The sequence below is a fragment of the Meleagris gallopavo genome, chromosome 1 (genome assembly GCF_905368555.1).
Source record: "Meleagris gallopavo chromosome 1, MGAL_WU_HG_1.1, whole genome shotgun sequence".
Lineage (NCBI taxonomy): Eukaryota > Metazoa > Chordata > Aves > Galliformes > Phasianidae > Meleagris > Meleagris gallopavo.
Genome location: NC_139404.1, coordinates 22,332,212 through 22,359,856, shown reverse-complemented (window position 1 = coordinate 22,359,856; position 27,645 = coordinate 22,332,212). Strand labels below are relative to the sequence as shown.

General features: G+C 35.2%; 1 protein-coding gene across 14 annotated transcripts in view; it reads right to left on the bottom strand.

The window, feature by feature from the left end:
- Positions 1–27,645, bottom strand: part of CADPS2 (calcium dependent secretion activator 2) — a 299,343-nt gene that overhangs the window by 59,467 nt on the left and 212,231 nt on the right. For 8 of the 14 annotated variants that reach the window (XM_085218604.1, XM_085218528.1, XM_085218565.1 and 5 more), the window contains exons 15-20: positions 24,680–24,743; positions 22,114–22,237; positions 20,680–20,706; positions 19,936–19,956; positions 8,797–8,900; positions 5,120–5,276 (exon numbers count right to left, since the gene is read on the bottom strand). In XM_085218604.1, coding sequence (XP_085074730.1) covers positions 5,120–5,276; positions 8,797–8,900; positions 19,936–19,956; positions 20,680–20,706; positions 22,114–22,237; positions 24,680–24,743 — 497 coding nt within the window. The remainder of the gene's footprint in view (positions 1–5,119; positions 5,277–8,796; positions 8,901–19,935; positions 19,957–20,679; positions 20,707–22,113; positions 22,238–24,679; positions 24,744–27,645) is intronic. The other 6 variants (XM_085218544.1, XM_085218551.1, XM_085218627.1 and 3 more) reach the window with 2 other exon arrangements.

Sequence of the window (27,645 nt, the reverse complement as noted above, 5' to 3'; positions counted from 1 at the left end):
ATTGCAGATTTATTTATTCTTACGTTTGATTCCTAAAACTATCATTCAGCCAGAAAGGATATTCTAGTAAGCAGTTTTACAGTCTCAGTTAGCTGTCAGTATTTCCAAAACTGCAGCCCAAAACTGAAGGTAGGTTATCATTTCAAAACATCTCCTAACAAGTCTGAGCAAAAATCCTAGGTCTCTGTTTTAGAAGAGTGCCATTACAATTAATGAAAAATGTAGAGTTTGATGAGAGAAGGATCTTTTTGGGCTTGCCCTGACTATCTTAAATCTAAATTGTTCTCTATTTACACAGTACAGTTTAAGATGGGAGCTGTGACGGTATATTTAATTTCTAGTACAAAAGTGGTACACAGCCTGTAACCAAGCAAGAAGAGGATGCTGAGTTTACTGACTTTGCCATACTGCTACTACTAACAGCAATAATGGAAAATAAAAACCAAAACATATCAAAGAACTCCAGTTTTAAATCATTAGCCAGGATAATAGCAATAGTTTTCAAGAGACTAAATTTCAACATGCAGCTTTTTCAAAGTCAGCTTTATCGGACAGATGTGCCTTACTTGACTTAGAGCAGGTACACAAGTATTTTACTAGTGATATGCAGTGAAAGAAAGATTATGAGTTAATTTTAAAATACTCCTAGTTTTGTTTGATTTTTGCCAGTGCTTATCATAAAAGCACTAATGCAATATTGCTGAGCAACAGTACAGTATATTATATCAGTAAATGATGAAGGTAAAATTCAATGATATTAGAATGGAAACAAAACTTGGAAAGAAAAGCAGCAGAATACTGAAGTATACAATTAAGATACCTATAGCATTAGCTAAATATAGAAACACTTGATGGAATTGTGCATATGCTAGTAAAATGTATCTCTGATTATGTTAACCAAGAGAAACTGAGATATTTTCTTGAAGCACTAAAAAAAGTGATTAATATGAATAATTAAACAATCACAGAAACTAAATAGTCCCCTTAAAGCAGTCTCCCTTCATAATATAATGAATAGCCTCAGTGGAGAAAAAGTAACATCTACATTACTGAAAAAAAGTCCCAGGACATATAGTTCTGAGACAATCATGGATTTCTTCTATGAACTTCCAACTCTGGAAAAAATAAGTTTGTTATCATAGAGAGATATTGGGTACTGCTATCTTTGTACCATCTGCAAAGCATTACCCAGTCAGGCACAATTGAGTATCAACAATTGAAACTTTGGAGATCATAAACATCTATATTATAGAAGTAGCTACAGTATTTTTTTTCAAACGTTTAGATTTTGAAAATTCACAACAAATTTATCTACAATCTATTATCTATCTCTATAGTACATGTCACTTTGTTATCACTTTTTGTTGCTTGATAGCTCCTCTCAGAAAAGCTGCAATATCTTAAAGGATAGGAAGATCATATTTCTCGTTCCATTTAAAAAAGTTAGACTTCATTGGTTAGACTTAGAGCAACAGAAGGACAATCACTAATGAACACAGAACAAACTTCTTAATTCTTGTGGCCAGAAAAAATAGGAAAGCTTCAAGCGACTCAGAATGGAATCCTTCATAATAGAAATGTGAAGCAAGCTTGAGTCAGGACATCCCTCTCTTTTTAATTCAAGAAAATTTGTTTTATGGGAAATATGATTCTATGATTCTCTTTTTTTTTTCCTTAATGTCAAATGAATACTGTATTTTAATCATTTGGCTTTAATTATGTACAATGTTTTTTATTCTACTTAAAATAACACAGCTGATGTATTTCAGTAGTAAAGTCTAGGCATTTTCATTATCGCACGCTATTTCTAATACCGTATTTTAGTGACACAATTATAAAAATAACCATACAACGAAATTTCACTTTAATGCTGTAAATGTTAGAGCGTTTCTTTATTGTTAGGAGTTTGCTCATGTCAGGTTTGCATGAAAACTGACTCCTGCACTGAATATTTTGAGCTCATTTAAAGCACTTGAGATAGAGATAGAATAACACGCAGGTGTCAGTTCTCCAAATTTCACTGAAGATTAACCTAATACACAATATGGTGACCTAGCAGTTCTTCATTTGGAAGAAATCTGAAAAGTAATCTCTGATATAGCTGAAGAGTGAGGAAAAACCCAGTGGGATTTCCACCTCTTCATTTCCTAATGAGTTTTTTGATAATGAGAGGTGACTTTGCCAGTCACTGTGGGCTCTATTATGGCTAATTTACTCCACTTCACTCTCCTTGTTAATTATTAACACTAGCCTTTTTATCCTCATGAGGCCACATTCCAGTTTTTCCCTTTTTAGGTTTTTTTCTAAATCTATCTTTATGAAGGTGGTAGTTTCCAGGAAAAGGTTTTCACTTAGAGTACAGCCAGAATTATTTATTTCAGTTTGAAAGACTGTAAAATTGATTATATAAGCATGGGGAGCGATTTCTAGTGGCTTTAATGTACTTGCAAGGTGAAAAGGCTGTTAATTAAAGAATAAGCACTGTGGTTATGTTTCACTTGGGAATCAGTTCTTCGTAGAATGGTCAGTTGCCACTTGCTAACATACCCACTGATTAAAAGGCAACTAATTTTCACGGTTGCTTTCCAATAGTTACATGGAAAAAAAAGAGAGTATAATTTTCCAGATGGTTTCCACTCACCAGAAACTGTCATTTACTATATCTATTACCTCTAGGGAATTACTGAAATTGGTATACAGGTGTGACATTTTAGATAGCAATCATTTCAGCTAAGGTTTTAAAATCTTGCTAATAATTGCTTTGACATGAAAAAATATTTACTTGATTTTCTATAAAATGTCTTTCCCAAGGCTGATTGAATCATTTAGCATTATTATCCACATAATCTTTTATGGAAAAAAACTCAGTAGAAAAATCTCAATTGCTCAGATCCAGAATGCTATCTCAAACCCATGGATTAAGACCATAAACTATTAGACCTCATAACATCTAGCTTTTCTTCAAACTTTGTACTCCAGGAGAATTTAGAACCTTTCAGTTGAAACCAGTTTATTACCCAGAAACTAGGAATGATTGGAGGGTACCACCAGTGTTAGCCATGCAAAAAAAGCTGCTTTTGTTTTAAAACGTGGAAATACTGGCAAGCACGTACAACACAATGAGTTTCCAAAGAACAGGTAAACTACTCTGAATTTATTCCTAGTGCAAGATAGAATTAAATACACTGCTTAAGACAGTATCTTTATTCCCTAACCATGTTTTATTCAAGTAAGGTAGCTTATGGGAAGAATAGCATCTAATACCAACACCTATGAAGCTAAATGAAGGTGCTGAAAACACTGGAAGAGACATTATGCCTACAGAGGAGACATGAATTTGCAGCTTTGTAGGCCCTTAGTTTGAGGGAACCTTTGAGTACAGGACATGTATTTCTCTTTGATGTACTTCACTTTATGAGTTTCAACTTCAGAACTTGGTAATAGTCCAGAAATTGTTGCTTGTGGTTACTATTTCTTAACGGCTCTTCCCCATTAATGCACTTTTTTTTTTTCCCCTAAATGTCTAATTCCCACTGTACCCTGGGTAAAGGCTTCAGATATTGAATGAGGATTTTAGATCTTATGCAGAGAATCAGACAACCATGTAAACTAATGTGTGCCTGACACTTTTGTGAAAATGGAATTGATTCCTGCACACTCCTGAGCAGCTTTCTAAATCAAGCATAAATTGACCACCAGCAGATAAATTTTTTGTAGTTTGTCCAAAAAAAGTACCCAGATCAACAATTGCCAAGTATCTGTAATTTTCTTTGTCTAGGACAGTATGCCAAAAAGGAAATAATCCAGAATATGGCAGTACACGTTATGATCTGTAAGAGTAAGAAGAGGTATTTCATGAAAGCAGACATCTAAGACTGGATGCTAAAGTTCTCTCACTCTGCCCAGACCATATCCAATGTGTTGCAGTAACAGTGACCCTCTACAATTCAGTTTGATGTTCAGCTTTACTTTAGTAGCCCTGCCTGTTTCCCTTCATGAAAGTAGTCATCTACTGTTACAGTGAACCTTTGTAACTTGCTCCATTTCATGGTATGTTGCTGCGGCCAAAAGGGACTATACTGACGTGACCTAGATATTTCAGTGAAGACTTGTCAGCTAAGGGTAACAATATACAACAATAAACAACAAAGATTGAAACTTGTCACCTTGGAGAAAAGCTCCTGAATGCTATTTTCCTTTTGTCACCCCGTTTCCATGGGTGGAGCTAAAATTATTGAAAGCTACGGAACTTTTACAGACATGTAATAGGTTTTCCAGAGAAGTTAAAATTGATTGCTTGTATTTACAATAATAAAAGATTCAAAATTCAGACTTCAATCATTCACTTCAATAACTGAATTTCTATTTGTATCTCCAAAACCGTTTAAAAAAAAACAAAACAAAACAGGTCATTTTCTCATTTTTAAACAATACACATTGAATGTGAATACACATATAGATGAGCACAAATATATATATTTTTTCTTTACAGCACCCTAAAATGTTAGGATTTTTTTTCTGTAAAATAAGGTGCAATTTGATGTTTTGAAAATAATATCTATTCCATTTTCTTGGGTTTCACTGATCATTTCCTAAATTCTGCTACTAAAATCACTTGCACACAAAACATTCCTAAGGTCTTGTGAAAACGAAGATTTGCTCTTTGAAGACAAATTAAAGCAAGGTAAGAAGTCTTGATCACCAGCTCAAATCATGATACAAAAATGAACAAAGTGAAAATAACACTGACCTCCTGTGTATATCTAGCCCCATTTGTGATATGCCTACAAGACTTTTACAACATAGAAACTGGTCTGAAAGTAGTTTATATGAAAGCTTAGAAGGAAAAATTAAATACATATTATGCTGCTTGTACATCATTGATTTAAAACCAAGCAATTGGTTGTGTTGAATAGTAGGCAGAATAAGGAATTAAATGGTGCGTGAATAGGAAGAAAATGCCTAACTTCCAAGAAATGGAGCACCAGAATATATATCATAAACAAGGGCACTGACGCTCTTATTTTGAGAATTACAAATACATTTCTAAGGTATAGGGAGATTAAAAAAAAAATAAAAAATCTTATGCACACAATAAGCAAAAACCTGAAGATCTTACTGTCATTTCTGAGGGAGTTATTCAGCAGCTGGAAAAGTGGGAAGCTGTCCCAGGAGTCTTGTGGCTGTGCTTCAAGTGCCGAATCCATATCAACAGAATAAAGAGACAAAAACTTCTCTGCATGCTCAGCCAATAATTCTGGCCACCAAGCGAATGCCTGCAAATGCGACAAAATAGAATTACCAACACAAGTCGTAAAGCAAAAAGATGCACTATATTTATGGCAAAATACATTTGGATATGTCACTTCACCTCTGTCTTATTCAGAGGGGATGAAAGGGCCGTGTGAAAAATGTGAAAGCATTTTGCAAGTCTTTGCATCAATAATACAAGAAAGCAAATAGATTATGCTGGGAAAGACAACAGAATCAGAACAAAAATAGAAAACAAAGAATCAAAAGCAACCTTTCCTACCACAAGACTTGCCAAGAACTCCATTGGAAAAGGACAATAAATCCTGCAAGTCTTTTTGCCAAGAGAAAGAAAAGAACAGAACACTATATGTTATCAGATTATTTTATTTTTCAAGTAATTTCTGTATGTACATTTTGCTCTTATTTGCTCATCAGAAGGGATGGACTGAACGTGAAACATTATTATTCAAAGTTTAGGTGTTTTTTAATAAACAGAATATTTTTAAATTCCTATTTTTGTCTTAAACATGTCAGCTTCTCCTGAGGAAAGCATACTGTTTCCCTTCATCAAATGTTTCTCCAGAATTTCACAAATGTTTCTATTAACTTTCAGCAACTTAAGAACTTGTTACAAAATTGATAAAAATTAAGATTCTTAGGTAAGCTTAGCTTAGAGATGAAACTTGTGAAAAATAGTGTGTCATCAAGTAAAGCCAGCTTTACATTAAAAGCCGCCTGATATGTAACTCTTGTAGCTTATAATTGTCATTTTAATCTAGGGTTTGAAAGTATTGAAACTGAATCAAAGGAATCTATATGTTAAAGATGAAGCTGAAGTAAGCTTATGAAATGGGATGAATACCACACACTGCTGAGAGCGTTTTGTTCAGAGTTAATGAAAACACAATGATCAGAAATGCCTACACACACTAGATAAGAAAGTGTCTTTCATACTAATGCTCCTCTCATTATCAGTATTTTTGAGTTATCTATCTGGGATGTGTGTAGCTTGAGCTACAGAAGTGCCGAGTTGCCACAGCTTCTAATAATGTCACAGAAATCATTACTTATATTTCTGAAATGCACATCCTAGTTATGCAGAATGATTTGCTCAGTCCAGAAAGGGATCAAATAAGAGACAACTTCTATAGGTATGTTCTTGCCTCTTCAAACTTCCTGATGGATTCCGACTTTCTTGATACAAGGTGGATGACTGCAGCTTAAATGGGGAAAAGATGAAGTGGCAAATGGTTTTAAAAGAATGCTTAGCAGGCTGGAAGCATTACTGAAGGACACTTGGTGTGCTGCAGTCAGGACTTAAGGACACTGCCATCACAGTGAAAAGAATAGACGAGGCTTCAAAAATTTTGGCAAGAGTTTGAAGTGGAGTTTTTTCTTCAAACTGGAGAAAATTTCTCATTAGTAAATCCTGTTTAAGTGGAAGCATTATTATTACTCTAGAAAATAAACAAATGCAAAGAAATAAGGATAGAAGAAAAGTTACACATAGCCTTTATCAGGTGTCCCTTTCAGGCAAACAAAATTCCTTTTCAAAAATATTGTCAGAAAATCAAATCAAAAAAAGAAAACCCCAAACCTGAGCAAAACAACACATTCTTTTTCCATCTTCCTCCTCTTTGCAAATGATGCCTTGAATCAAAACAGAAATTATTCTGACCCTCTTAAAAACTACTCATCACCATGTAGGCAGCAAGTAAGAAGAACAGAAAAACAAATACCACAGCTAAGATGGTTCTTCAGTCATGGATAAAATGAAAAGGCTATAGACCATTAGCAATTGGTGACACACATTCTATAGCAATAGCACTGACATCATTAGAGGAAGACCAAAGAGCTGAGATTACAGAATGACACGCAAATGTAGCAACGCAACAGCAGAAATCATCAGATCAATTCATGCTATACATTCAACACACAGTTCCATGCTCTAAATGGTGCAAAATAATGAATCATTGAGTGACGTACCTCTCTTCCCTTTGGAAATCCCAGAAATTTGGAAGTGTTGTGAATAAAAAAAAAATCTAGTGTTACAAAATGTGATAAACTTTTAGAGAGTTTGAGAATTCTAGAGATTTCTGATCCTTTTCATCCACTGCACTGAACATTTACTTAACATTACAATGTGAAGTCACCGGACCTAATCTTCTGTTTTGAGTAGGGAATGTATGATTTTTGTGATCTTCTTCTCATATATATTTTAATACTGAACTTCTTCATGTTTATAAATTTCAGTAAAATTGAACATATACCACATGAATCAGGGAAGGGGGATATAATCTCAAAATTCTCTATTTTTCTCAAACTGTCTTAGATTGAAAACTTCTGCTGAACTGATTTTTCTGAAGGTACATGAAATATGCTTGTCATTCTAGAAAATACATCCCTGAATGCAAGTTAGTAACGTGAACAGTGATTTTTGAGCAGAGATGTTTAATCATACTTGTATCATTTGTTTCCTTTGTGCTCTTTTCCATAGAATTATAATATTCTTACATTAATGTAGAATTTGTCTCAAAAGACAAAGTCAACAATATATGTATTTATTAAGTAATCATTACAGAGTAGCACAGTGGCAACAGTAGTGTAGAATGGGATCTCCAGGGAATTAATTTCAAACCACTGAAACAGCTGTTTCTTCATTGTAAGATAAAATATCTCTAACAAGTTCACACATGACAGATGTAGGCTAAAAACTAGATTTGGTAGTGTGATATAAAACCAGATGTTTTGAATGATCATATTTCTATCTATATATACTAAATCATGTTTATCTTTTTGTATATTTTCCTCAAAAATATTTATTGATTTTCTGAGAACATTTTAAAAACAATTTCCTGAACCTTAGAAAACTATATTTATTCATTATGTGTTAATAATATATACAATTATGGGTCCCTGGTCAAGTTTATTTTTGTAGTACCTTGATATAAAGGGTGCTGTAATTCTAAATTTTCTAAATATTATGGTTTCTGTATCACAAAGGAAAAGACTTGATAGTAAGAAACACAAAATTATTCAGTTTTTTTTTCTACTTAAAAATGCCATTTTGAAAAGGGCAAGTTTAAAAGCAGTACTATTCTAATCAACAGAAAAGCAACGGGAATGTGGTAACTACACCCACCATAATTTTAATGTTGAAATCAAAACCTAAACAGCATGATGGAAACCAGCATTCAGCTACATTTTCTTTCTATTTTGAGTGACAGGTGAAAAGTTGGATAGAACAACTGCATAAGGCTATGAATGTTTTCCATACCATTTCACAACCTCCAGCACAAAGATGTTTTCTGTATTTTATGCTCTTTAATTTTTGTTTCTATACCTACAGTTCATTCAAGCGATTCAAGTAGAGTTGTATTTCACTTCACTTTTCATAAGCTTCAAGTCCCTTATTCCTCTGTAAATGTGAACTGCCTTAAACATATGTCAGAGAGTAAAGCTAAAATGTTTCTTGACAGAATTGCTTCACATCAGGATAGAGAAAATGTAGGAACAAACCATTCTCTACAGTTACAGCCTCACCTCTGAATGATGTTCTTCATTTTGCTGCAGTACTTCGATACAGAGCTCTGCGAGGTGAAGAACCTCTTCCAGTTTTCTAGCAGGTGTGGCTTGGCTCATGGCCTCTACATGAATATAAAAAAGCAAACCAACATTGCTTTAGTTTGAAATAAATATGTTTCTCTATAGTAAGGGAAAACGTCAGAATGGAAGTCACAATTTTCTGAATTATAAGCAATTTCATATGTTGAGAACGATCATTTAACATATGTAAAAGCTACTGAATGCCCAAATCACTTGAAACCGAAAATATTTATTTCACAAAAGAATCACTGATTATTATAAACATTATCTAATTTGATATGTGAGAACTAACAGGCGTACCAGTGTATTAGTTGCACAACTTCTGCAACAAACAAGTTCTAATTCTCTTCAAGGACAGAGATAGAAAGACAGCAGGCACTTGAGACCTTTTCTGTTATTGTACTGTTGGTACAATACCATTCTCACTAGATGACTCATTACTGTCCTCAGTATTCATGCATTTTGCAGCAGTCAAAATTTTCAAATATGTTTTATCTAACTAAGACACTACATTTTAGGCATATTTAAAAATAAGCAAAGTGTAAAACAATGATTATTTAAATAACTATTATTCAAATCATTTCTCTACCCTACTACGTGCTGTTCACTAATAGAATTTAAACTATTCAGTATCATAATAAAAAATAGCACAATAAAATAAAGACGTTATAACAGAATTGACATAAGCCTACTAAAAACATATTCATAACAGAAAATAAAGACAAATGCAAAAGTTACGAATGACACTAGGAGCATTTATTCTCCACAACAGATTTCAAAAAGAAAGCAAACAACAATGCTAAAACAAATGTAACTAAAAATCTTACAAAGCAATTTAAATCAGTTCACTTTAAAATTAAAAACAGTCACAGGACTACATTACAGGCATAGCCATGAGAGACAAGTGAAAAAGAACTGAATCTTTTACAAGCATAGCTTAATTATTGAGAGTAATTTTTCCAGGTATATATTTTTTATCCCTTGAAAGAATTTCATTATTATGTACGTGAGGTTGTTCACAAAGTTCCTGTCCCAGACCATGAGCCATAAGATGGCAATGATGACATACAATATAGTCATGAGTAATGAAAGACACACTGTTACATGCAAATATTTCTCCTTGTATTTCTTTTCTTCCCACTTTATGCATCCATAATGACCTAGAACATTATCAGATTAATTAAAAAACTTACACGATCTCCTAGCTGTCAGTAAGAATCAAACTGTATGCACTAAGTATATTTATACACTTAACATTTCTGGCAAGTCAAAACAACTTTTCAGAGATCTGAAAGGCAGGTGACCTTGTCCAATTCTTCAAGGCTAACACACTGATGCATAGTATCTTCATGAAATGGAACTTCAGTGTAAATCCAGAGACACTGGATTAGAATCTCCAGCAAACACACACTTAAAGGTGACTATAACAACAAATTATCCTAATGCCAATAACAAACCCAACAATTTAGTTACTGAAGTATCTAAAAACAAACTTCAAAGCTCACTGAAATACTCCATAAAAGCAGACCTATTCATATAGTAAGATTTCCAAACCCATGATCTAACTGAAGAGTTATAAACGTGGACTAAGCACAAGGCACATACCAGGACACAAAACTACATTCATTGTGTCAAGGTCATTAATATTGTATTGAATCCACCAATTTGATACTCTATAACAGTTTATATGAATATAACCTTCAGTGAGTTTAGAAAGGATTGGTTCAGCCATTATCAGGTTACAACATAAAGACCACCACTGGATTAGTCTTAAACTTGTTTATGCATTTCATCCAGGACAGAAACCGCTGTTTATAGTGGTCACTGTCTTCCTCTCCTTGCAAACATGGCAAAAACTGTTCATGTGGCTGATACATTGGTATCTGTATCATTGATGTTAATGAGTTTTAGGAAGAAACCACTGATAATAATACAGAGTGGCAAATCTGATTTCAGTATAAACAACTCATTTTTTTAAGGATCAGACTGTCATAGATCTTACCACTAAGTAAGCAAAATAATTGCTTTTATAATTGCATCAATTTGTAATGACATTAAGCAAGCTCTACATTATTAAAAAAAACTATATCCTAAAAAGGCTTTATCTAAATTAGAAAATAATTATAATAATTGTATCAAATCTGATTTTCCACTGTTGTTTTGGAGTAGGCTTACTTATTCCACACGTGGCATAAGCTCAATATAAGCCAGAACTGATTACTGAACAGACATCATTATCATCCGAGATAGCTGGAAAGATCAGAGATTCACTAGCTAGTGTAAGATTATCCTGAACTATCCCTATGATAAGATCATGAGGAAAAGAAACGTGGTCTCACAGAAGTATTAATTTCATTGAGCAAGCACTGGGAAAATACAGAAAACATCTGAGCTGAAATCATGAATTTCAATTAGAAATGGCATTGAAAGGATAAGTGGGAATGGCAACTTTTTGGTTTGTTGGTTCCTCGGTTTGTTTTAAATGCATAAGAAGTATAACTGAATGAAAGAAGAGAGAGGGGATCAGGAGTGCTCCCACACAAGCATCAGATTCATAAACACTGTGAGAGGAGAAAACTTATTTATGGTCAAAGATGGTGGCATAAAAATAAATCAGTCATCACAAGTTAATCAAGCCAGAAATTGCAAGGATTCATTATGTCAGGAGTAATTTTTCAATAGGATCAGTGTGTTGAGAAGAGGTCAAGAAACCTCAGTTTCCTTTTCAGGCATACATAACAAATTTCTAAATGATGTTGCATGGCAGGAATGCCCAAAAATGTGGGAGAAATAAAGCTCCCTGAATTATAGGTCTCACATTTGCATGAAATTCTCAGTGTATTTTTGAAACTATCTTCTACTTGCTAAAAACATGCAAATTACTCTTCATGCTTTATACAGCTTTCAGTATTTTTTAAAAAAATTATATTTCAATCACCAGATTTAGTTAAGGAATGCAGTAGATAATTGCCCTCATTCTGTATCCTTGGAAAAATCTTTCTTATTTTTTTGTTTACTTTTTCACACAGTAAATTAATATAGGCAGTCTCATTTGCATGGTATTTACTTCTCCACATTTCATTTAAGCTTCATCTAAAGCTTTTTCTTCCATCTGTAACTTACTAACTACATCAGTCAGTCTTCTTCTTTAACTAATGACTTCTGTCTTTCCAAAATCTAGCAAGTATGGGTTTACAGACAAAATTATCATCACTTACACAGGTGTATAATCAAGTGGCTGTTAATGCATTTTGAAGAAAAAGTCTGAAATATTAACTTTTTCTTTTTTTTTTAAACTAAATACTGTGCTTGTCTTTATAAGTGTTAAAAAAAAAAGTATAAGAGGAATGGAAATCAGTTCTGTCAGTTTTCATTATATTTATAATGTCTTTCTCTCCACAATTACTAAGGGTTGCTGAGATGTGTTTACACTGCTCAGACTAACAAGTTGCTGCAGGAGTCAAGACAGTAAATATGCTGCTTGACATCTTTTAGAAAATAAACAGAAAAAGCCATCCATCATCTGTTTTCAGCTTTACATTCTGTCAAAATGGAAAAGCAAGACAGGCTCTGCAAATAATAGATGCTTTCTCAAGTACATCCTATCAGTGAGTCATACATGTACCAAGAAAATATTGTTAAATGAGCTAAGTTAACTGACTAAAAAACTATTGAAATGAAAAGGTGAGTGCTTTATAGATGGATGGAGATTAAGGCAAGAAGGGACCGTCAGATCTTCTGCTTGGAGCTCCTGTTTTATACAGGTCAAAGAACTTCTCCCAGTACCTCCTTCACTGGACCCAAAAACATCAGCTTGTCTAACACCTAACTTACACTTTGTTTTCCAGAAAAGACTATATCTTTGCAGACAAATGTGAACCTCATTTCTCTGCTTGTTTTCCAACCTCTGCACATAACCACCATCACTATTAAATGCATGTATTTAATTTCTCTGAGCATTTTCTTGGCCTTTTGCCCTTTGGTCTTCAATGCCTTTCTCTACAAAGTGAAGGGAATAGTTCCCTTCCTGTTTTGTTTTTTCTTCTGTGAAGGTATTCTGTACTCGGAAATAAGTCAATTTTCTTTAAGGATCGAAACTGACAAGAGTCCTTCAACTATATGCTTTCAACAACCTTAAAAATATTTTTATATCTATTTTATAACAGATTGTACAACGTTGACTAGAGGATGACTCAAATACTAAGCTCTGCCAAATGTCCTCACAACTTCACACATGCTGCCCTGCTCTGCCATATCTAGATACTGGGATGTCCTGAAAACCTGCTTGTCTGCTTTTACCCAAATCCTCTGCAGAATGAATGTATACCAGAAACAATGTCATATTCTGTATGTCCTGCATTCCTTTATATGCAAGGGTTAAGACTTAAGGTTACCAAACAGCAACATTTTGCTGTCATTAATTTCCACAGGACTTTTGCATCATCTGTACAGACTTAAGCAAAGATTTTACATCTCTTCCCAACCAAGGATGAAAATACGAAATATCCAGAGCAACTCCATTCCTAGAACTCTGATGATACAGCAGTAATGTCTATTTTGGGAGGTCTTTCAATTAACCTCTTCTAGATGCCTACTTAAGCGAATTTGGTGTGTGCTACTGCTTTTGTAAATGACTGTTAGATGGTAGTAAATTGTATGCCTTATAAAGCTTCATCCATTCCAAGTATTCTTCCTTAGCTGTTGAGCCAAGAGCCATGACAAATAATCTGTCTGAACAACTGAGCTGCATCAGCAGAACCACTATGACGTTGATATTCAGGGTGGGAGCAACTCTGTGTCAGTAGGGCGAACTTATTCAGACTTTTCAACATGCAAAGCCAGCAATACTGCTTGTAACAAAAGCAGTACAAATGTCAATAAACTGGAGCTAATATATGCTACTAGACCTGAGCTGACTCCAGAGTTAATCTGCAACTGGGATAATCCATCTACAGATAATTTAGATGTGACCATGATGGATTTTCTTGCAAATTCTCACAGAATTAATTCTGCAGTGAAAAAGTAGAGCGGACATCTGGGAGGATAGGCTATATTTTTCTGATTAAGAAAAAAAATAAAATCTAGCCTTATATAAATAATGGAATTTAACTTTAATTGTGAAGCTGAAACTAGTCTTTCCACATCTGAGAATTAAATAGGATTTTAAGTTCTCGAGACAAAACAGTTTAAAAAAAATAATTAATATTACCCCTGGCATGTACAGAAAGATTATGAGATTTACAGAAAGTTAGAATTTACATCTCCTACTTTATAACCTATTATTTTATAAAGTGGGTGATGTTGCAGTGTTTCCACCTTTTTTTCAAATCTATTGTAGTATTCAATGGAATTACTGTCATGGGATAATCACAGATTTCTTTTCAGAAAAGGGAATCTATTGACTCATGTGAAGCTGGAAAAAAACTGAAACATGAAATCTGAAGAGATAAAAGCAAAATAAAAAATGCCAGGATGAAAAGAAATCTGATTTTTCAATTCTGATCTAACTTACAATGCTTTGTATTCTGGTTATCACAACATAGATACCAGCACTTTCTTCCCATCCTTGCTTATAACTTGTAACTTCTCTCTAAAGGCATAAAGAACTAATGTTCTCAGCACTTTCTGTTCTTGTGGATAAAAACTCAGAGATAACAAACATGAGAACTTAAGAGCTCCATGAATGAAGGGAGCTGAATAGTTGACATCCCAGTAGGAGAAAGAACTGGTGCTTGAAAATGCAGACCTAGATTTCATAGCTCTAATAAGTTTTAGAATCTAAATATTACAGAGTTAGTGAAATGCCTGCAGGTAAAGAGATAGGAAAATTGATGCTGTCAATTAACTTTAAAACAAATGTTGACAAAATTACTGATTGAGGACCTAGAATAAAGTGTAACAATTTTGCAAATGTAGTTTGCGCTAGATTCATGCAGAGGCTATGCCTGATAGGATATTTTCTTAGAAAATAAATTCAGTAGATCTCATCTATTCTGGCTTTACTAAAGCATTTGATACTGTGCCTCATGGGAAAACTATCAGTTAAGCTGAAGAAAATGAGGATTAAAGAAGAAACTGTGTTTGACAAAGAAGGTATCTAAAGAGAAAGGCTATGGTTAATGTTGAGAAGGAGAAAAGAAAGGTTTCAAGAATTCTTTGAGTATCCATTGTAGGGCTGAGCTTCTTTAATATTTCACCAATTACTTGAAAATAAATACTATAGTGCACTGTAACAGTGTTGTAAAACACTGGCAATAAAGAGTAGTGTCGTAATACAGTAATAGAAGAACTGGAGACCAACTTTAAGAGGAAGAGCAATGGACTTAACATGAACAGCAATAAACATTTGCTATAATTCAGCAGTTGGAAATGATCAAAGACTATGAAGGCTTGGTTGTATGAACTTTTCACAGAACAGCGGAGTGCCATAAGCATGACGTGGACGGGAGAACACCAGTATTTGTCAAACATATTACATTACTGGTTGTATTGGGCTTAAATGGCAAGGTGTTGGTAGCAGGGGCTGCGGGTGGCAGAGCCCCGCAGTGCCCCGTGTCAGAGCAGAGCAGGCCCAGCTGCTCCAGCGGGGCCTCGCCTCTGCCAGGGAACAACCGCTGCACAGCTGGGAGAGAGGGGGGAGAAACGAGAGAGCAGTGGCCCTGCAGGCACCGAGCTCAGGGCAGGAGGAGGCAGGAGGTGCTCCAGCAGCTCCATGCAGCCCAGGACAGGCTCACGGAGGAGCAGGCCGTGGGCACCGCATCGAGCATTATAGATTGGGAAGTAGTACTAATACTGTGCAGGCATTTCATGGAGATGATACAGTCATCAATGTTCAAGAAGATTCAAACATTAACAGAGAAAGTTTTTCAAAATGGTAATGAAAAACAAGAGACCAAACTTCTCAGACAAGGTAAGGAAAATTTACTAAAAAGTGGGTTTCGACTATAAAAAATGTCTAAAATACATCATAGGGCAAGGTGGGATTAAAGATGCAAGTAAAAAAGCTATCTAAGATAAAGAAGGGAGGTACTGTGTGAAAAATAGGAAATGACATGACTGTAAGGTGATTCGTAGCCTATAGAGCAAGCAGGACTTGAAATGGTATTCCCATACTTGAAGGAGTAAGCAGAAAATGGGAAGAACGATGGCTCAAAGAAAGAACAGTTCATCCAGCTGTGAAGCCAGGATTTGGGTATGCTGATGAAGGAGGTATCAGGACATTAACCACGGGTTCCCTTCCAGACCTCTGTTCCAAAATTGAAATCAGGGACTGATTTAAGAGGATACAGGGATGTATCCTCTTGTTTCTGTTTAGTTGGACAACAGAGACCAAGAAGGTGCTGTGCAGCTGTGCAAGTCACTCATTTTTGTTCATTCAGTGAAATGAACATGCATGGAGAGCTTTAATCAAGTCCTCTCCAGGTACAATGACTCTCTCCACTTGCCTTCTCTTTTTTAATAGATTCAAACATTTCAATAATGTTTGTAGTGTTCTTTTTAAGTCAGAAAGATCCTCCTGAGCTTTGAGGGCATTTACATACGAGTTTCAAAAGGAAGGGTAATATGCAGTGAGTATGTTAATGAATTATGTCCTTTAAAAAAAAAAAACAACTGCTGTGTTGCTCCTAACCCTCCACTGTATGGAGTTAACGGTTATTCAGGCTTTGGTGGAGAAAGCAATACTGAGATGACAACTGTGATTTATCTTTGAGCAATTGTGCTACATAGTAACTATTTGCACTGATTTTAATAAAATTTATTCTTATTCTTGTTATTAAAACTGACTGGGAGAAGAAGCCCAGTATATTCAGTTATTCCAGACTTTTAAAAATAATGAATTTAAAGAAAACTACCTTTCAAATGTTTGCAATCTGTCTATCACCAGCAAGGTGAATCTCTGTCAACGATGACAGATACTGACCTGTTCACTTCACAGCCATTTGCCACATTCATCCTTAACCAAGGCCATTTATCACTCTACAGAAATGTAATGCTCTGTACTGAAAAATTTGTTTACATGTGAGGTTTTCTCATTTGTCTTTGGAATTAACAGCAGCACTCATGGAGTCCATTTCTCCTCATTCATTCAGATTTCTAGTAAGTGTAAATGGGGAAAAATTGTTTCTGAGAAGGAATAAATAAAGTACTTCATTACTATGTTTTTAAAATGGATTTATGTACGTTATCATTTCTTTGTAAGTTTCCCTTTATGAAGTGAGAAAACAGCTGAGGGATGCATGTAAATTTCTCTAAGCTATTCATTGGAAGCTCTACAGAACTCATCTGAAGAATGCATTTTGGCTCTGGCCTCAGAATCCAGCAGGCCAAGTTATGCTCAGCATTACTTATTGGGAGTGTTAAGTACTGAGTAAAACAGTAAAACCGTAGAAGAGTTCTTAGGCATAGTTCAAAATGACAACGGTTGGCTTGCTGCTATTCTCCTCATAATGGCAGTTATACTGACTGAACAGATTTGCTACTCCATGAGAATTTTGGCAGTTCATGCCATGAAGAATGGCATGCTGAACCTTGTATAGTTTTCACTGCAAATGTAATTTTTATTGAAAAATGCTGTTCTACAATGTGGCAGTGCTAAATGAAATGTCATTCTGGCTGCAAACAAATTCTGTCAATGCAAGTGCTGCTTATACCACTGCATCTGCCATTAAGAAAATAACCACCGTCTTCTGGGAAAGCATTCAGAGTCTTGTTCAATTGAGACTGTGAAAATGAGAGCACTTGGGGAATAGACCTGGGAATTTGGCAACTACGCTGCTGAGGAAGGATTCTCTCAACAAGAAGAATTTGCATGTTCACCTCTGTATTACCTAACCAAGGATACTCCTACAGTTCAAGATTCTCTGCATAGTGTTCAGTGTATAAGTTAAATTGTAAATAATAATTGTTAATAAATAGTTTTTCCTTATTTTCGACAACAGTGCAATACATGGTGCTAAGGCTAAGCATGCTGTCTATCAAGCTCATGTCGAAATCTGTACTTTAGCTAGCAACACCAATGGGAGCAGGATTTGGCTCTGTTAGCCAGCCTAAAATATGAATGATGCCTAAGACTGAACTTTTACATCAGAGAAATGGGTTCAAAGCGACACTAAATTATTGTGCAACAGTCTATTCTGTCAATAAAATTAATTTTCTGAGTTGTCTCACTAATTTTCAAATAAATTTTTAGTCAGAAGAAGAATTTAATTCAGCAATTAAATTATAATACAACCTATAGACCTCTAGTTTCACCTAACTTGCACAGTGAATTTCCATTACTCATTGTATGCCATAGGCTTTCTTCCCTTTCATTCTGTAATACTGTCATTTGCCAGGTCACTTAAGGGACAGCTTTTCTATCCTAGAATCTCAAGAAGACAGCAATAGTTCTGTCAAATCATGCTTAAAGCTAATGTAAAATGACTGAAGACAGGTACTTTTTTTTTTTGTTTTTTCTTCTCCTGTGCCTCTAACTTTATGTCATCTGTACTTAATGGTCCATGATTCCGACACAACAAGCTTGAAAAAAAATAAGAATAGCAAGGGTGAGGGAAACAAAGATTTGTACTTGAGGTGATACATGTTATATAAAAGTGTGCAGCTGAGGTTTTGGAGCACAAATGTCATACGAGACAAACTCCGAATTGAGTTTCCTCTTTTCACAGATTCAATAGATTCACCACTTTCTCACTTGAAGGGACATTTTATTCAACAGCTGCATGAGTTGAAGTAGTAAGTGGAATATTTGTACTATCTAGCTTTAGGTGTCTTACCTAGCAGAGAACCTCTCTTAGGGAGTATTTGTATTTGATAGTATGAAACACATCTTTTCACAGAGACATTCCTGAAGAAGCCTCCAGGTGCTCAGGAACACCTTAAAGGTCCTTTCCCTGTTGGTCAGAGGGGATCAGGTGATCACCTGGTTGTGTACTCATTCTAAAAGGCAGTGGCAGAAATGCCTGTATCACTGCATTGTCTTTTTCTTTTTTTAACAACTCTGATTGGAACACTTCTGTTTCCATGGTATTTAAACCTTTTAAATGAAAATCAGTGGAAGTGTTGGGAATCATCAGAATTTTCAGACTCTTCAGTTATGAATACTAACTTTTAGAAAATGTAGTCTTTATAATTTGATAAAGTTTTCTGCTTGATTACTGGGTATGGAAGCTGTTCCTCCAACAGAGAATGGAGAACTAAGAAATGGACTGCCTTTCTCCTTTCAGGTCCCTCATTGTCAAAGAGCTCTGTTTTCAACTACCTTTTGAACAACTTTAAGGTCACCATCTCAGTGTGTCTTTCTAGACACAAAATGATTTTATGCTGAGAATGCTACCAACTCAATGCCCCTTCCCATAGCCGTGGTTGGAAACCAAAAAGCACTATCATCAGGCTTTAAAAAAGGTAAAACAAAAGTGTGCATAGATATTATTTCCAGTCTATTCTATTCTAAATTGTATATGTATTTGCAATCCCTCATACTTCCATGCAGCCATTAGTACTCGACCACACACCTGAACAGTCATTTCTACTCAGCCTTTATGGAGACCATTTTTCACCATGCCCTTTTTGATCTTTTTGTTAACTATTTGAATAAAAGCACTCAAAAAACTCTCTGCATTACTAGAGACAATATCAGACTCATGGAATCAGAAACACAAAGAACAAACATGCTCTCAAACCTCATCTGTAACTAGAAAAATAAACATGCCACTAAACAGACTCATATCAGAATGATGTAAAACAAGCTTTGTGAGATGAGTTCTCATATAATATCCTTCATTTTGAATTTAAGAGCCAAACTTGTCAGCATCTCTTTGTTACATCTTTCACAGAAACTAAATTTTTCAACATTCCAAAAGATAGAGGTTAATAAAATCACCTAAATTACTAATAAATACGCATGCCATACTTAAATAACAGTGTAAATGATGAACACATGGACACTACACCAAGACTAATTTTAAGACTTGCACATGCTCTGGTCAATATCTTGGTATTGCTGAAATCAACAGAATGAAAAAACAACACATGCAACAGACTAAATCACATGCAGACATGCACACAAATAGTAATCACCTGAGTCTTTTTCTGCTGTTGCTAAATATAAAACAAACAAATTAAAAAAAAAAGAAGAAAACCAAAAAAGAAAAGAGAAACATTATTGCAGAAATAAAACTGTTTTAATTTTATGACAATAGAATAGATACCAAATAAGGAATTAAAAACTTCTGAGAATTGTGAGTACAGCAGTGACACTCCTGACTGTGGCACAGATGCTCACACAATGCATTGCCTTCTCTTTTTTTTAGCTCTTAAAATGCAATTTGAGGAGTAAGCAATTAAGGCAAACGCAAACATGAATTACTTTTAAGAGAAGAACATTTCAGTGCTTGAGGTGCAGCAATTCTCCCATAGGCCTAAATGACAGAATGAAAACTATTACATTTATACTGGTAAAAAAGTAAGATGCTTATTATAAATTCAGTATAGGAAAAGATAAATACAGGCCTCATTGCTACTGAAGACAAAGGTGTTTATTTTTCTTATGTTATGGTGTTAGAGCCCTTTACTTTCTACTCTATTTTATTCTCAGAAAAAGTACTTTACACTTTTTTTCCTTGATATACTACACTTCTGTATGTAATTATCTATTGTATTTTGGGCTAACATGAGTGTAAATATCCTTACAGAAACCTAGTTTTGTCAAAAAGAAATAAGCAAGTTAAAATGCCATGGAATGGACTTCAGTGTTACGTGCCACTCCAGATTAGTGTAGTATTAACAGTATGTATATTTAAAAGGGCAGAATTTGCTACTCACATGGGAACTGGTAGCATTTTCCAGGACCTAGTTAAAAATTGAAAGATGTATTCATTTCATGGTAAAAAAAACCCAAACTTTCCCAATCCAGTTTAGTGTCAGAGAGTTATGATATCTTTTGCAAACTTTTGTCATCTTATAAAATATTTCCATTTCCTTACCCATTATTTTAACAGGTTTACTAAGGGACAAATATTAAGCCCCACAAAATCCATTATAAATATGGAAAGACAAAAATAAAGGAAATCATATTTTTGCTTTTTCATTTTCTGGAATAGATTTAATATTCACCCTCCTTTCTTTAACACAACATGGTATCATAATTAATTATGATGAACTGGTTTCATGTTGTTACTCCTATGATCTAATACTGGTTGCTATAGTGATGAGATAGGTTTTTTGTTTATCATGTATTAGATTGGTTAACTCATGTTTTTCAGAGAATTTAAACAGAAATGGAAAAAGGAAAAAAAAGTTGACTTCATAGTACTGCACAAGATATGAGGCTTCATTTTGCTATTATGATAACTCTATTTGTTCTAGTGTATTTCTAGAAATACATGCTATGAATAAAAACTTACTATGCATAACAAATGCATTTTTGTAATAAAATCTATCTTTCATTTATTTTCCTATTAATTGACAATGGTTCCAAAGAAACAGTTAGATATATGCAAACACGCTGTTTTCTACTCCTGAATATATTTGCACAGACGTAACTTTCTGTGCTTTATGGAACAGATCTTAACTAAGCATTTCACTACTGTGACTTCCTTTTTGTTCTCCATAAGGTTTACATACTTATGTACAGTATTCAAATGATTCTGTGCACCCTTGCCAATTCTTTGAGAAAAATCTCAATTTAATTTCACTGCAATGTGTTCCAGAATACATACAAATTCCAGAAAATAAACTACTGATATAGTTCATTCAATAAATCAGGATGTAATTAAGGTTTTAAATATCAGATTATTATCATACATCTGACAACACAATGACAGAAATAAGTAACACTTATCTGTCAGCCTTATAAATACATCAGAAAGACATCTATATCCAGAGTTTTCGAGTTTCAATGTACTGTTGCTGTTGATAAGGAAAGAATTTCCTGTCAGTAGTTTAATTGCTAGAAAAAGGGAAATAAAAAATAATCCATAAACAACCTTTTAGATTTATGGAAAACTCAAAAGTGAGAACAAAGGGCAACTTAAATTAAGAAGTCCTGGTCTTCTATTCAAACAGGGTCCCAGGAGGCATATTAAAGCAATGAATAGGAAAAAGCTCCGTAGTTCACCAGCTGAGATTTTAATGAGACATTTCCCCTTGCTGTGGAAAGGGTTTGTTCAGGAAAGGGAAAAGGCTGCTCACAGAATATTCATTTAATAGGCATTGTTGGCTTTTACAGCCACTTTGGCAATTGATTGCTGTACTAACCTTCTATTTTGGCATATTCTGTAAGTCGAGTGTAATTGATCAAGGCAGCCTTCTCCAGACATTTTCTGACCACTTTCTTCACCTCTTCTGCTGGTATGGGAGTGGCAATGTCTTTCATTAAAACCTGTGCCAGAGACAATTATACCACTTGGTTACACTCATTACTCAAAACCCATGGGAAAAGGATAAAAGTATTGTAATGTTACTTCAGAGCTGATAACTGTTGAAGGCATTAATCAAAAAGGAACTATTTCAGCTGGTGGAACTGGGTATTTGCTTTTGAAGATTTCTCTTCAATCCTGTTTGATTGCCTGTATGGTATTTATATACTATACAAGACTACTGTTTGGCATCTTGAAGCATGTCAGTCAGTCATCCTTTGGATGATACCATCAACAGTGCAATGAGAGTGTTCCCCAGACGGTCTCGATCATGCTATCCACTGAACATGAGAATGTGGAAATTTGCTTGGTTCTCACTTGCGGAAAAATTTCCATCATTGCAAATCCATTGATTTTTCAACAGTGTAAAGGAGAAACTGTGAATACTATCAGAAGTAGTAAATACTGACTGCTTTTCTTCCTTTCTCAAGCATTCAAATTCAGCATGTCTTTGTTGTGAAAAAAAAGTTAGCTATAACAGGCTGGGGAAATCTTGAACTTTTGGTGAAATGTTTTATCACAGACAAGTGGAGTAACAGATCATATAAAGCTTTTCCTAAAGCTATCAGTTTTTAGGCCTGTTGATTTTTTTCAAGTATAGAACTTTGATAAAATAGAACACCTCTTGCAAGTGAGGTAAACTGAAAATACATACCTCTATGCAGATAGAATTTTACATGCTATGGGCTACTAACATTACAAGTGATTGTCCAAAAAAAAAAAAGTTAATTGTTAATAATTCACTTGTATTTTTATTTTAACTTCTATCTCATTAACTTTCAACAGGTAGAGGGGTAAACAATATTTAGAATAAATATTTTAACAATCACATGAAAGACAATGTACATGCTCTTAAAGATGCTTCTTCTTAAAAATGGATTCAAGGGATGGAACACTTCTCCTACGAGAATGGGCTGAAAGAGCAGGGACTATTCAGCCTGCAGAAGAAAAGGCTGCAAGGTGTCCAGATAGCAGGCTTTCATTATCTAAAGGGGAGCTACAGGAAAGAAGGGACAGACTCTTTAGCAGAGTCTGTGCTGACAGAAGAATGAGAAATGGTTTCAATCTCAAAGAGGATAGATATAAGTTACATATAAAGAAAAAGTATTTGAAAGTGAGGGTTGTAAAGCAGTGGAACATGTTGCCCAGAGATGTAGTGGATACACCATCCCTGGAGACTTTCAAGGTGAGGCTGGACCAGGCTGTGAGCCACCTGATCTAGCTGTGGTGTCCCTGTTCATTGCAGGGGAGTTGGACTAGATGACCTTTAAAGGTCCCTTTCAACTCTATGATATTATCTATATAAGCTGCACCCTCATACAGGCTCAGCTGAGGGGAAGCTGTTAGGAAGAGCTTGTTACAAAGCAGATTTCTTCTGTTACTTGCACACGCAGATGACATATCTTTGTAAATACTTTTTTTTTTTTTTTTTTTTAATGAATAACTTCTGGTTTATCAACAAAAGGAAAGAAAATGACCTGATCTTTTTTCAGAATTTTCAGTGACAGATAAGAAAAAGTTTTTAACACATTCAGCATTTATTTTTTCTCAGTCAAGACTGACAAAGGTGTTGCTTGACCAACAGAAAGCACCAATAACATTTACTGCATCAGGAACAGTAAAAGGAAAGGGCTCTTTCATAAAACATGAAGAAATTTACATAGCACTACAATCACCAAGATTAGAAGTGAAAATAAAACATACAGAACAAGACAGCCCAGGTTTCTGAACATGGCAGAAATATAAGACAGAATCCCTATCCACAGAGTTTTTTGCACTGCAAAATGGCTGACACTTCCTGAGACTAAACCTCTCAGATTTTGGCAGGACTACCAGAATGGGATCTAAGCTTTTCTTCCATTCTCATGTTCCTCAGGCTCCTGCTGATACAAGTCCGCTGAAATCCCTATTGGAGTTTTAAATTTTCTTTCCTCATAGAAGATAGATGATTTTACCATTGCAAGGCTTTCGTCCTTGCAGGCAGTAGAAGAGGATTTGCTATGTAGAGCTTTACATTTACAGCTCATGACAGTTTCAGCACACATAGCATTTTCTTCTCAAATTGATTCAGTCTACACTATCACAGATGATTATTTTCATCATATAGATGGTTTTTAATGTTTGTATCAATATCAATAACAACAGTGGCAGGGAAGCCATAGAGAGCAGGAAAGAGGCTTAACTACAATGGCTTGAAGTCCAAGAAATGTGTCCTACAGAGAGCAGCTGTTTGCTTCTGTGGAAAATGCTGAGAAATAAAAAACAAACCTCCCAGCAAACAACAACTATAACCAGTAGTAGAATACCAAAGAAGAAACAAGCCTGCTTTCAGTTGGCCTGAAGGCAAAAGAAAAAAATGCAAGCTTAGTACTCAGGCAGAACTTAAAATATATTGTCCAACTTACCCTTTCAAGTAATGAAAGCGTAGCTTTTAAAGCTCCTTCAGGACGTCCAAAAGGGAAACAGTATCTTAAAGATTAAAAAAAAAAAGGAAGAGAAAATGATAAGCATTTAGTTTGAGATGTAACTCTGTACACTGCTTGCATTAAAAAATTTAATAGCAAACTCCCACAGGCAAAGCACTAATGAAAACAGATCTCTTCAGTAGTCTACCATGGAAAATATATACATTATAGAAGTATCAGCCTACCAGCCGCACAGGCTCAAATACAGAAACAAAAACAAAAACAAAAGGCAAAAAGCATTACTTGCACTTTCTCAACTATGAAAAATATTTAATGGTCTCTGATGAGCTTGTCATCTTCCTAGAAAAAAAGATGCCTGTTATTTAAGTTTTATATGTATATAAGAAGAAAAATGCCTGCAGATATTCCATAATATTTCCTATTATGTTATAAATAGCTCGGGGAAGCATCTTCTGTTATTGTAAATGTTTTCAGCTATTCTGTCTCCACATTCAATAGCATGTAAATGAGAAATGCGTTCCCATCCATAGCTTTGTTTTTAATTTTAATTTTTGTCTGCTGAATGATCCAATAGATCAGCTCAATGAGACTACAGAGTTCAGGCAATAGTAATGTCTCCTAATCTGTCTATAAAATCTATAATATCCCCAATTGGAAAAGAGGATTTTTTTTCCTTTGCTTAGATTATTTTTTTCTTATTACTCAATCGTGGCCTCATGTTCTAATGTTTTCCAACATTAAAATATTTTCTACCAATAAAAGGATTTAGACTAGTGAATTTTTGATATGCATTTTGGTCAGCCAAAATAAAGGCTGGTAAATGAGGTCAAAAAAGGATTTTCAGCTGGAGAGAATTTCAATATTTGCTTTGCCTCATTTTGTTTCTTTCTTACTGGAGTGCTAACAACTCTTGGAACCCTGCTAACAAATTAGGAAAGCAGATTTAAAGCCTTAGGCTTTAAGTCATCCTTAGATGTTCTGACTCCTCCTTTATCTTTAGTGTATTTCCACAATCCTTGAACTGGATCTCCCATGGTTTATTCCTGTTTACCCAGAATAGTAGTTTTGGAATAAATGCTACTCATTCCTTGTTTATATTTAATATTCAAAATCAATGTGAGTTCTGCAATGTAAGTAATGTAAGAAGTTTCCAAAATTCACCCACTTTTAAGGTGAAGATGCAGACAGATGACCCACTCAGGGTGGGGATTACTCAGCGTGTGTGTCCAACACTGGCAGCCAGCTTTTGAGAGCAATTGCTGCAAGGAGCTTCTGACAGGGAAGAGTCATTTTCTTGAGATAAGAGGCTTAGAGAAAGGGATGTGGTCACAGCTGACATCTAAAGGGACACTTAGCAGTATTCCTCCAACACTACAGCCTCTTACTGGGTACAAAGGTAGTGGTCCTCTGGAGATATTTGTATACATTACTTAGTAGAGAATTGAGAAGGAGCAGCACTCATGGTCTACATTAGTACCAACAACATACAGAAGTGCAAAAGGAATACTCTGAAGACTAAATTCACACAGCCAGCCAAGAGGTTAGGTACGTAGGTTGCTCTGAAAATAATGCCTCTGACTTACTTCCATGAAAACTGCAACTGATACAAACAACACAACAGCACTATTTCACAAAGTCTCAGCTACAGAGCAATATTTTTCAACATAGTCACCACATTATCTATGTGTTTTTGCCACAGATAAACAAGAGCTTGCATGCCATGCTTGTAAAAATTGACACCAGAATAGGTAACCCACTGTTGCTGTTGCCAATGCTGAAAAGCACCATCTACCGTCTTACTGTGTTCACATCCATTGTTCAGTCTCTAAATATTCAGCAAGCATCAATGAATGCCAATGGGTGCCATTTTTTTCCACATGGCACAGGAATTCAGTGACACATCTTTGCTTCATTCATACTTCCCTATCAGACACCATTTTGTCAGACTACCCCTCTGCTACCATCTGTCGCACAGAAACAAAAGGTATTGGAATACTGGCAGGAAGGTTCAGTCTCTACTGCTGTACCACCAAAATCTTCCTCTGACTTCATAGGCCAACACAGAAAAATAGGAGGCATTACTTTCAGAGAAGCCTTTGTACAAGACAGCCTTAGCAGCTTTCTCTGAAATATCATCTCTTCCACACTTGATGCTGGAGAGGCAGGAAGGAATCTGCTGTCTCAGAGTGTAAAAAAGGAGAAAGGAGAAGTTCAAGTACCTCACAAACTGGGAAATATTTATGTGAGAACAACCTGCCCAGGACAGGCAGGCTCCCTCTTGGTCATCATGGAGCCAGGTTGACAGCAGTGAAAATTACAAAGGTCACAGAAGATACTAAAACTGGAAGCAGGTTTTTAACACTGTTTGAATTCCCTCTAGAACCAGCAAGAATGAGACAGAGATATCATAATCACAGGTATAGCCAAAGCTAATCAACATCCTCTACCACGTATAGGCATGAAGGTCTTTATCTTTATTTGTTCCAATTCAATTATTCAAATGTTATTGTACATTGTGTAATTAATCTCATGCACGTGACTGCCTGAAGGCTAACACTCATTCTTAGGATGCCCAGCCATCTTGTTCTCTTCTGCACATATTCAGAAGCCTGCTTCAGTATATTTTTGACCCCAACTACTCTCACAGACCTCATCAAGGTGCAAGAAAAAAAGTACTTACACTCACTGGAAATGGCAATGATTGTGTTTTTATGAAAAATTTGATAGAACATGTTTGTAAGTATTCCAGTTAGGCTAGAAGTCTTCACCAAACTCCTATACTCTTTTGTTTCTATTGTTAGCAATCATGACAAGATTGTTGCAGAAACAAGTTTTTCTTCTCCCTGCAGATGATATTCTTTTTTGCTACTCCCTTCCTGCCTTTCCATACCTAGGTAGGGAGCACTCTGTCTTACACTGTTCTGTACTGCTTCTTTGGCATGAGT